We start from the raw sequence: 12,292 nt of genomic DNA, 5'->3' as shown, positions 1-12,292 counted from the left end.
AGGAGAGCTAGCCGCGGCTAATAGAGAATCTTTGTCGCCCCTGGGAGTCAGTGATATTAGTTTATATAGTAATTCAGTAGGAATTTTTATAAAAAAATCAAAAACAGATCAGCTTGCGAAAGGGTCTTGGATTAGGTTAGCAATGTTAACTGATTCATCATTGTGCCCGGTTAAGACGGTTAAGGAATATTTTGACATTAGACCTCAGAAGGAGGGTTCATTTTTAATTCATGAAGATGGTTCGGTATTAACAAAATATCAATTTAATGCGATTTTAAGAAAGTGTTTGGGATTATTAAACTTATCTAAAGAAAAATTTTAGTCTCATTCCTTTCGGATTGGTGCTGCAACTGTTGCCGCTAGTTTGGGACTGAATGAGGCGGTAATTAAGAGAATCGGTCGCTGGGAATCTGACAGATTTAAATTGTACATTAGACCTAATTTGGTGCTCTAATTTTATTTGATCTTTTTCAGGTTCTGAGCAAATGGTCATATGGATTCTGGGCCATTCTTTCGTGTTTTGGGCAGAAAGAAGGGCTGCGGAGCGTAACTATTTTAAAAAAAGTTTTATTGGTTCTATTTCTGTTACTATTGTTTGGTTAGGTTTTAGGGGTTTAAAATGGTATCAGATCATTCCGATCCTGAAAGGTGAGCTGAGGTCTTTAACACATCCTGATGTATTAATAATTCATGCTGGTGGTAATGATTTGGGGAAAATTAAAACGTTAGATTTATTGGAGCATATGAAATCAGACCTGTTTCATATTAAATCTTTAATCCCGCAGGTAACCTTAATTTTTTCTGAAATTATTCCAAGATTAATTTGGAAGAGTGAACAGTATGGGTTTATGGAGAAAATTAGGAAGAGGGTGAATAGAAGTTTAGAAAAATTCCTTCCTAGTCTAAATGGATGGTCTATTAGGCATACCGAGCTGGAAGGCTTTATTTCTGGTCTTTATCGGAATGATTTGATCCATTTGTCTGATATAGGGCTAGATATTTTTAATTCAGGAATGCAGGATATGATTGAGAAGGCCGTGGTTTTTAGGGGGGGACATGTGGGATAATTCCCTCATGTCTGGTGGGTTAGTCACCCAGCTTTGCTGGGGGGACAATTGTGGACTCTATGAATTTTAAATGAGTATTTATTTATTGATTATTTATTTATTTAATTATTATGGTGATTTATCATTAATATTATATTTATGTAACCCTTAATAAAAGACCACGGCCAATTTTCTACCACAATATTGTTTTGTGTTCATTTCAATTAGTTAGGAGTTAAGTTAATTTAATCAATACGAGTAATTGCTCATATGGCACCATGATAGTGGGCACAGAAGGGATACTGAATGCCCACCATGGTGACATTGAGCATCATGGTAAGGGTATTTTAATTCATAGTTCTCTCATTTTCCCGCCTTTTGTATTTCTAATAAATGTTCATTTTACATTTTTTGAGGTGATTGTAACCCTGCGTTTTGATTGGTACCTGGTTGCCTACCTGTTGCTGAGGTACCTGTTTCTGCCCGTTTCCTGATTGGTGTTTAAGATGGCTTGGGCGGGAAATTTGAATATTTAAGAAGGGTCGCAGCAGGTCCGGAGCTTGTCCGCCGCGGAGCCTGGAAGAAGAGGACGTCGTCCCGCCCGCCCTCCCCCTTTTTTAATAAAAGTCGTGGTCTGATATTGAAGGGGGGTTAGTCACCCAGCTTTGCTGGGGGGACAATTGTGGACTCTATGAATTTTAAATGAGTATTTATTTATTGATTATTTATTTATTTAATTATTATGGTGATTTATCATTAATATTATATTTATGTAACCCTTAATAAAAGACCACGGCCAATTTTCTACCACAATATTGTTTTGTGTTCACTTCAATTAGTTAGGAGTTAAGTTAATTTAATCAATACGAGTAATTGCTCATATGGCACCATGACCATTGTGGGCAGCAGCATCATTCCATGCAGTGCGCATGCGCCGGCGGGATATCGGCCAGTACACTGGATGACGTAAGAGGCTTACAGGGCGGGCCAAGCAATAAGCTGGGGAGGGATTATGTGAGAAGAAGGAAGAGCAGCCTGGTGAACATCCAAACAAAAAAACAAAGGTACCGTTTGGCTGATCTATAGTTATGCTACAGTGCTATGTAAGGGGTCTATAGGGGAAAATTGTGGTGACAGACTCTCTTTAACTGAGGATGAGTGAGGAGTTACATGTGCTCATTTTTCAGAGGACTAGGCTTAAGTCCCAGGGAATCTTTATTTCTCAGAATATGTGTATCAAGAAAGCCATCTCAACTCTACAGTACTCCAGATAATGAAAGAACTAGAAGGTCCAGAATCTGCATGGACAAGCATTGGAGTCAGTCTGTATGGTATAAATTATTTAAAAGGGTTCTCCAGGAAATAAGAACATGAAAATACATAAATATTACTTTATTATAAATATATTCCCAAATACCTTTCATTAGTATTTAGGGGAAATAAAATGGCCGCCATCCTATTAGTACACAGAAAACCTGTCCTAATCATACAGGAGGACAAGTTACTTCACAACACTGAGGTAAAGAGCTGCCTCATCTGCTCCACTTATCAGGGATTATGATGTTAAATACAGTTTAATATGATCTTAAACTGAATCTCTGTGGTAATGGAGTTCATGATGAGACATGAAGTACAGAGAGGTGGGTGTGTGTGACTGATGAGCAGCAGCACTTGTATGCTGTCTCCATTACCACAGTCTATCCTGTCCGTCATGTCTGTACTTCATGTCTCCTCATGAACTCCAGTCCTACCGAGATTCAGCTCAAGATCTAATCAGCTATATTTAGGATCATAATTCCTGACAAGCAGAGAGGAGAATGAGGTAGCTCTTTAGCTCAATGCTCTGAAGTAAGTTGTCCAACTGTGTGATTAAGACAGGTTTTGTGTGTACTAATAGGACGGCTGCCATTTTATTTTTCCTAACAATTGCTCCCTAGACAAAATGAGCCACTATAACTAATCAAAGGTATTTGGGAATATACTTATGTAACACCCCAGAGTTGTGTAACGAAACTCCTTTAACCCGCTACAAACTGTTAAGAGATTTTATCTTGTCATCTGATATGATTTTTATGTCATTCACAAATGTGCATAAACCATGTTAAATGTAAATTATTGTTGTAAATTTCCATGTTCACCAGCAGGTGGTAGCAATGTGTTGGTAAGGATCTAGGTTCAGTTTAGTACATCTAAGCTGGAATAGCTCATTCCAGCTTAGCTCCCCCTCTGTGGAGGTGTGGACTATTCCCACAGCCTACACCCTGGGTGAAGGAAGTTAGTGAGGAGTGTAGACCATCCCCTGATTGGGGTAGGGTGTGTGTGTTAGGAGCTCCCCGATATAGGGAAGAAAGCCAGGATCTTGTCTCGGCTGAGACATTGATCACATCCCCAGCCTGAGCCCTGCAGCCTCAGCTGGATGAAGCAAGCAGACAAACTCCAGTTCCAGGAAGAAAGCATCCCCCGAGAGTCTAACTGTGAGTAATGTCCAGAGACCAAGGGGAAGCCATATTCCTCTTCAGCTAGTCAGTCCCCATACAGCAGATGGTACATTTTAGAGCAGAAGATAAATTCCTGCCTTAGTTACAGAGCTGCTAAGCAGACATCTTTTCCTGCAAGCTCCAGATTGACAGTGCAGAAGATTCATTCCTGCTAACCATTGCCAATACCTGCTGGGACCCAAGACCAAAGCTGTATTCCGCTTGGATGAAAGTTGCCTTCAGTAAAGACAAGTTTGAACTTCACCTAAAGGTCTGGACCTCAATTTCTGCAGCAAAATTCCTCTATTACTCCTACTATCACTGCACTCAATTTCTAACCTGGGATGTGCATCATAACACCTTGGGAGGGCCCTGTGATAGTACCCTGCGCACGCTGCAATTGGCGTCACGACAAATACTGAGCATTTTAACAACCCGTTCCTGGCCACTGCCCTTATAATAAATAAAAAGATTTTCCTGCAGTGAGAGGGACATTGCTAATACACCCTTCACACTTTGACACTGTCCTGGCCAGCTATATCTGAATCCTGTACCTCTCAGCCTGGGGATTACAGCTACGTTTCGCAAGAACCTTATTGCCAGCCTTAAATTCTGCAGAAAGAGATTTTGAAAAGATAGAGAAGGAATACAATACAACCCTATCCGTGCTCATATCCATACACTGCTATTTGGGAAAATTTGCACTGTGAATTCTATGGAAATGTGTTTTGATACTGTTGGATGTACTACAACTGCCATTCTGCACTTTAGTAAATAGAGACTTCATAATATCAAGGGCACCCCAACTACCATCAGACAGGAGCCCCAACATCAGGATGTGCCCTGAGGGAAGAAAGGATGCTCCATCCTATCACTGCCCAGCCCTAGGGAGCATCAGTGTGAGGATTGCAACTGTGATGTATGTGAATTGGTGTTGCAGCCAGAGCCACTACCACCCCCATCCTCCCACTCCACTCATCCTGGGCTACGGCATATAAAACCATTATATAAGCATTACTTTATATAGCACTTTTATTTGGGAACAGTGTTGTATCAGGAGAAACAACCCCAGATATATACATAAGGGCTCATGCACATGAACGTATTTTCTTTCTGCTTCCGTTCCGTTTTTTTTTTGTGGACCGTAAGCGGTCCGCAAAAACAACGGAAGGTACTCCGTGTGCATTCCGTTTCCATATTTCCGTTCCGTGAAAAAAAAAGTACTGCGTGTCCTATTATTGTCCGCAAATCACGGTCCGAGGCCCCATTCAAGTTAATGAGTCTGCAAAAAATATGGAAAACACACGGAACACATCCGTATGTCATCCGTATTTTGCAGGATCCATACTGTAGAAATGCTATGCCCAGCCCATATTGCTCATGTGTTTGGTGATTAATAAGTTATTGTTTCCGTTCCGCAAAAAATGGATCGCATACGGAAACAATACGGATATACTGTATTTTGTGGAATAACGGAACGGAAGAGGACTTAAATCAGAGAAAAGAAAAACTCAGATATGGAACAACGGATCCGTGAAAATGGACCGCAAAACAACAGCGGTTGTGTGCATGAACCCTGAGGCTGAGTTCACACTTCAGTTAGGCCTCATGCACACGACCGTTGTTGTTTTGCGGTCCATTTTCACGGATCCGTTTTCCTTTTTTTTTTCGCGGACTCATTGACTTTCAATGGGTCCGTGGAAAAATCGGAAAATGCACCGTTTTGCAGCCGCATCCGTGATCCGTGTATCCTGTCCGTCAAAAACGAATCACTGTGCTACCAACGAATTATTACAATAGAGGGAGGAAGGGTGGGGCGGGGGGGGCGCACACTGTGCCACCAACCTATTATTACAATAGAGGGAGGAAGGGGGGGGGGGCAGGGGGGCCGCACACTGTGCCACCAACCTATTATTACAATAGAGGGGGGGGGGGCGCACTGGCCACCAATGATATTCAAACTGGGGAGGGGGGGGGGGGTCTGCCCCCTGCTGCCTGGCAGCCCTGATCTCTTACAGGGGGATATGATACGTACAATTAACACCTTCAGGTGCGGCACCTGAGGGGTTAATTGGGCTGATCAAGGCCCCCTGTAAGAGATCGGGTGCTGCCAGGCAGCAGGGGGCAGTCATGTACACAGTTTGTAGTATATTCTAACTAGAAGCGTCCCCATCACCATGCGAACGCCTCTGTGTTAGAATATACTGTCGGAAATGAGTTTTCACGATCTAACTCATATCCGACAGTATATTCTAACATAGAGGCGTTCCCATGGTGATGGGGACGCTTCAAGTTAAAATATATCATCGGATTGGAGAAAACTCTGATCCGATGGCATAAAAGGGACTCCTGACTTTACATTGAAAGTCAATTGGAACGGATCCGTTTGAAATTGCACCATATTGTGTCAACGTCAAACAGATCCGTCCCCATTGACTTGCATTGTAATTCAGGACGGATCCGTTTGGCTCCGCACGGCCAGGCGGACACCAAAACGACTTTTTTTTCATGTCCGTGGATCCTCCAAAAATCAAGGAAGACCCACGGACGGAAAAACGGTCACGGATCACGGACCTACGGACCCCGTTTTTGCAGACCGTAAAAATAAAACGGTCGTGTGCATGAGGCCTTATTTGGTCAGTTATTTCCATCAGTTATTGTGGGCCAAAAGCAGTAGTGAAGCCTCCACAGAGATAAGGTATAATGCTCAGGAAAGATTTGCTCCTGTTCTGTGTTTTTGACCCACACCTGGTTTGGGCTCACAATAACTGATGGAAATAACTGATCTAATAATTCAAGTGTGAACTTAGCCTGACACTTAGGTGCTCTTGCCCCTGGCATGGTAAGTTACAGTAAGAACTTCTTGTACCTGTGTGGAAAATATTGCCCTCTTCATGATGGTCAGGTCATCCCGGTCCAGAATCTTGTTGAGATCAGGTATTTGCCCCCTGATGAGAGACATATTGTAAGATATTATATATCACCCCCCCCCCCCCCCCACACACACACACACAGCACAGATAATGTCCACATGATGAATGTTATGTGAAAAAGCACTAGATTTAAATGAGGAATGGCAGCCATAACTCATCACTCAGCTTCCCTAGACACAGATATTTGGTGGGGTTTCTGGAAGAATGCACCAAATTAATGAAAGACTTACCTTAACAAAGCTTCATATAACTTTTTTCCAAATTTTTCCTTCACAGTGTGGGCAGTGTCCCTGAAACCAACACATGAAGTCTTAGAACATCTTACAATTGGTGCCCCCTCCCCGCGCGCCCGACAGGCGGCACAGTGCAGGAACGTGGACTCACCACAGCTGCTTCCTGACTGCTTGACCCTTCAGCGTCTCCACATTAAAGTTATTTGTTTTGGCCGGCATAATGAAAAACACCACAACAGTAACGTCACTGCGATGGACCTGCAGAGAGCAGACAATTATAATGTATAGGATGTTATAAGAGATGTAAAACAATGTACAATCCCCCTATTTCATTGTTATCCCTGATGCTGACTGTCAAGAGATCCACACACCCTATTCTACAGTAAAACCTATTCTCCATCTTACTGTGAAGTTGTCACAGCCCCGCCCCCTGTTACTGAAATCGCTGAGTATAATAGTAATATAATTACACTGTGATCAGACATGAGATCCACACACCTTATACTACAGTAACAGCTATTCCATCTATTACTGCTGACAACCAGCTTCTATATCATGTCTGAGAGGTTGTCACAGCCCCGCCCCCTGTTACTGACATCACTGAGTATAATAGTAATATAATTACACTGTGATCAGACATGAGATCCACACACCTTATACTACAGTAACAGCTATTCCATCTATTACATCTGACAACCAGCCTCTATATCAGTGATGGAGAACCTTTTACAGACTGAGTGCCGAAACTGCAACCCAAAACCCACTTATTTATCGCAAAGTGTCAACACGGCAATTTAACCTGAATACCAACAGGGCCGGTGCAAGGATTTTTGTCAACACAAGCGAATCTACATTTTTCATGTCCATTTCTTGCCTCCCCCCATCATTCACATTTCTGCCCCTCATAATTCATGTCCATTTCTTGCCTCCCCCCATCATTTCACATTTCTGCCCCTCATGATTCATGTCCATTTCTTGCCCCCCCCCCCCATCATTTCACATTTCTGCCCCTCATGATTTATGTCCATTTCTTGCCCCCCCCCCCCCCCCCCATCATTTCACATTTCTGCCCCTCATGATTTATGTCCATTTCTTGCCCCCCCATCATTTCACATTTCTGCCTCTCATAATTCATGTCCATTTCTTGCCTCCCCCCATCATTCACATTTCTGCCCCTCATAATTCATGTCCATTTCTTGCCTCCCCCCCCATCATTTCACATATCTGCCCCTCATGATTCATGTCCATTTCTTGCCCCCCCCATCATTTCACATATCTGCCCCTCATGATTCATGTCCATTTCTTGCCCCCCCCCCCATCATTTCACATTTCTGCCCCTCATGATTCATGTCCATTTCTTGCCCCCCCCCCATCATCTCACATTTCTGCCCCTCATAATTCATGTCCATTTCTTGCCTCCCCCCATCATTTCACATTTCTGCCCCTCATGATTCATGTCCATTTCCGACGGCTGGTCTGTGTGGCACACAGGCTCAGCGGGGCAAGTGCAAGTTAGCAAGTTAATTGTTGCGCCGCCCCCCCCCCCGTCTCTGTGGGCCCTGCATACCAATACAGTATATCTTCCATGTACTTTATCATTTAGCTATAATAGCCTGCCTACATTCAGTTTGCTGCCTGTGCTGTCCCTGCGCTGATGAATGGTAGGAAAAGTCAAAGGCATACTGGTACACCATAGACTTTTTCCAGAGTGTGGGTGCCCACAGTCAGGGCTCCGAGTGCCACCTCTGGCACCAGTGCCATAGGTTCGCCACCACTGCTCTATATCATGTATGAGAGGTTGTCACAGCCCCGCCCCCTGTTACTGACATCACTGAATATAATAGTAATATAATTACACTGTGATCAGATATGAGATCCACACACCTTATACTACAGTAACAGCTATTCCATATATTACTGCTGACAACCAGCCTCTATACCATGTCTGAGAGGTTGTCACAGCCCCGCCCCCTGTTACTGACATCACTGAATATAATAGTAATATAATTACACTGTGATCAGACATGAGATCCACACACCTTATACTACAGTAACAGCTATTCCATCTATTACTGCTGACAACCAGCCTCTATATCATGTCTGAGAGGTTGTCACAGCCCCGCCACCTGTTACGGACATCACTAAATATAATAGTAATATAATTACACTGTGATCAGACATGAGATCCACACACCTTATACTACAGTAACAGCTATTCCATCTATTACTGCTGACAACCAGCCTCTATATCATGTCTGAGAGGTTGTCACAGCCCCGCCCCCTGTTACTGACATCACTGAATATAATAGTAATATAATTACACTGTGATCAGACATGAGATCCACACACCTTATACTACAGTAACAGCTTTTCCATCTATTACTGCTGACAACCAGCCTCTATCTGATGTCTGAGAGGTTGTCACAGCCCCGCCCCTGTTACTGACATCACTGAATATAATAGTAATATCATTACATTGTGATCAGACATGAGATCCACACACCTTATACTACAGTAACAGCTATTCCATCTATTACTGCTGACAACCAGCCTCTATCTGATGTCTGAGAGGTTGTCACAGCCCCGCCACCTGTTACGGACATCACTGAATATAATAGTAATATAATTACACTGTGATCAGACATGAGATCCACACACCTTATACTACAGTAACATAGAAACATAGAAACATAGAATGTGTCGGCAGATAAGAACCATTTGGCCCATCTAGTCTGCCCAATATATCTGAATCCTATGAATAGCCCCTGGCCCTATCTTATATGAAGGATGGCCTTATGCCTATCCCATGCATGCTTAAACTCCTCCACTGTATTTGCAGCTACCACTTCTGCAGGAAGGCTATTCCATGCATCCACTACTCTCTCAGTAAAGTAATACTTCCTGATATTACTTTTAAACCTTTGCCCCTCTAATTTAAAACTGTGTCCTCTTGTGGTAGTTTTTCTTCTTTTAAATATGCTCTCCTCTTTTACCGAGTTGATTCCCTTTATGTATTTAAAAGTTTCTATCATATCCCCTCTGTCTCTTCTTTCTTCCAAGCTATACATATTAAGGTCCTTTAACCTTTCCTGGTAAGTTTTATCCTGCAATCCATGTACTAGTTTAGTAGCTCTTCTCTGAACTCTCTCTACAGTAACAGCTATTCCATCTATTACTGCTGACAACCAGCCTCTATATCATGTATGAGAGGTTGTCACAGCCCCGCCCCCTGTTACTGACATCACTGAATATAATAGTAATATAATTACACTGTGATCAGACATGAGATCCACACACCTTATACTACAGTAACAGCTATTCCATCTATTCCATCTGACAACCAGCCTCTATATCATGTATGAGAGGTTGTCACAGCCCCGCCCCCTGTTACTGACATCACTGAATATAATAGTAATATAATTACACTGTGATCAGACATGAGATCCACACACCTTATACTACAGTAACAGCTATTCCATCTATTACTGCTGACAACCAGCCTCTATCTCATGTCTGAGAGGTTGTCACAGCCCCGCCCCCTGTTACTGACATCACTGAATATAATAGTAATATAATTACACTGTGATCAGACATGAGATCCACACACCTTATACTACAGTAACAGCTATTCCATCTATTACTGCTGACAACCAGCCTCTATATCTGAGAGTTTGTCAGAGGGCCAACCTCCTGTTCCACACATCGCTGAAATTAATATGATCTTTTTAAGGTCCTGACTTGTAGTAATGTATGATTACATTTTTATGCTGACATGTCATGATTCTAATAGCATACATACCCGAAGCAGGAAATTTAATCTAGACAGAGACTCTAGGAATATGTCAGCCCCTTTATTTGAATATTCGTAGCGACCAGCAATGAAGAAAAACAGTGTCTTGTCCAGGTTAAAATCCAGGTGTCTGAATGAGGAGATCACAAAGCAGAGGTAAAAGTTAAAGGAGTCTTTCTGCTGCAGATATTCAGCATATATCCAAATAACCCTCATAGGTTTATGAAAAATTCCATTTAGTCTTCTGTCAGACCTCAGAGGCCTCCCAGTCCTCTCCACAAATACAGTAGATGGGGGGGGGGGGGGGGGGGCAGGGCAGGCTGGTCTTGTCCCCCAGAAGATGTTTAGGATCGCCCTGCACCAGGATTTTCACACTGTCTGAGGGCATACTTTTTGTTTTCGACATTTTGTGGTTCTGCCTTGAATGTGGCTTGCGCTTCCAATGTGGCAGTGTAAATTACAGCAAAACCACTGGATTTTTGCACTGGTTTGTTGAAATCACAGCACCTGAAACTAGTAGAGGTGCAGGACCTTTGGTGATATTATAGTCACATGATTAAGGTCCTGCACCACAGAGGAAGATGAGGTAACACCATAAAGGAGGTAGCACCACAGAGGAAGAGGAAGTAGATGCTGCGGTGGAAGATAATGAAGGCACTGAGCAGTCTGTATGAGATAAGGGGAGGTATGAGATAAGGAGACATGCGGATCAGTTTATTAGACGGGGCATGGAGAGTAGTGAGAAAGGTGCACATGGGGAACAGTCTGTAAGAAAGAAGCATTAGGAGCACTCTGTGTGATAAATGGAGGAACCAGGGGCGCAATCTGTGTGAGACAGAGGGTGGCATCGGCAGTTAGTCTATTTAAAAAAGAAGTTTGCAATGGCAGCAGCTTTTGCCAGAAATTAGTCAGTATGGGAAATTATATTTGTAATAAAGGGGGCAGCCATCTAATATACACTCACCTAAAGAATTATTAGGAACACCATACTAATACGGTGTTGGACCCCCTTTTGCCTTCAAAACTGCCTTAATTCTACGTGGCATTGATTCAACAAGGTGCTGATAGCATTCTTTAGAAATGTTGGCCCATATTGATAGGATAGCATCTTGCAGTTGATGGAGATTTGAGGGATGCACATCCAGGGCAGGAAGCTCCCGTTCCACACATCCAAAGATGCTCTATTGGGTTGAGATCTGGTGACTGTGCGGGCCATTTTAGTACAGTGAACTCATTGTCATGTTCAAGAAACCAATTTGAAATGATTCGAGCTTTGTGACATGGTGCATTATCCTGCTGGAAGTAGCTATCAGAGGATGGGTACATGGTGGTCATGAAGGGATGGACATGGTCAGAAACAATGCTCAGGTAGCCCGTGGCATTTAAACGATGGCCAATTGGCACTAAGGGGCCTAAAGTGTGCCCAGAAAACATCCCCCACACCATTACACCACCACCACCAGCCTGCACAGTGGTAACAAGGCATGATGGATACATGTTCTCATTCTGTTTACGCCAAATTCGGACTTTACCATTTGAATGTCTCAACAGAAATCGAGACTCATCAGACCAGGCAACATTTTTCCAGTCTTCAACAGTCCAATTTTGGTGAGCTCGTGCAAATTGTAGCCTCTTTTTCCTATTTGTAGTGGAGATGAGTGGTACCCGGTGGGGTCTTCTGCTGTAGTAGCCCACCTTTCTTTCCCATTCTGACATTCAGTTTGGAGTTCAGGATATTGTCTTGACCAGGACCACAACCCTACATGCATTGAAGCAACTGCCATGTGATTGGTTGACTAGATAACCGCATTAA

General features: G+C 43.0%; 1 protein-coding gene across 2 annotated transcripts in view; it reads right to left on the bottom strand.

Annotated features, from left to right (window-relative positions):
* Positions 1-12,292, bottom strand: part of GYS2 (glycogen synthase 2) — a 111,686-nt gene that overhangs the window by 68,601 nt on the left and 30,793 nt on the right. For both annotated transcript variants that reach the window (XM_044278050.1, XM_044278051.1), the window contains exons 7-10: positions 10,489-10,609; positions 6,841-6,947; positions 6,687-6,746; positions 6,393-6,471 (exon numbers count right to left, since the gene is read on the bottom strand). In XM_044278050.1, coding sequence (XP_044133985.1) covers positions 6,393-6,471; positions 6,687-6,746; positions 6,841-6,947; positions 10,489-10,609 — 367 coding nt within the window. The remainder of the gene's footprint in view (positions 1-6,392; positions 6,472-6,686; positions 6,747-6,840; positions 6,948-10,488; positions 10,610-12,292) is intronic.

This window comes from Bufo gargarizans, chromosome 2, assembly GCF_014858855.1.
Source record: "Bufo gargarizans isolate SCDJY-AF-19 chromosome 2, ASM1485885v1, whole genome shotgun sequence".
Classification (NCBI taxonomy): domain Eukaryota; kingdom Metazoa; phylum Chordata; class Amphibia; order Anura; family Bufonidae; genus Bufo; species Bufo gargarizans.
This window is presented reverse-complemented; position numbering and strand designations above follow the sequence as displayed.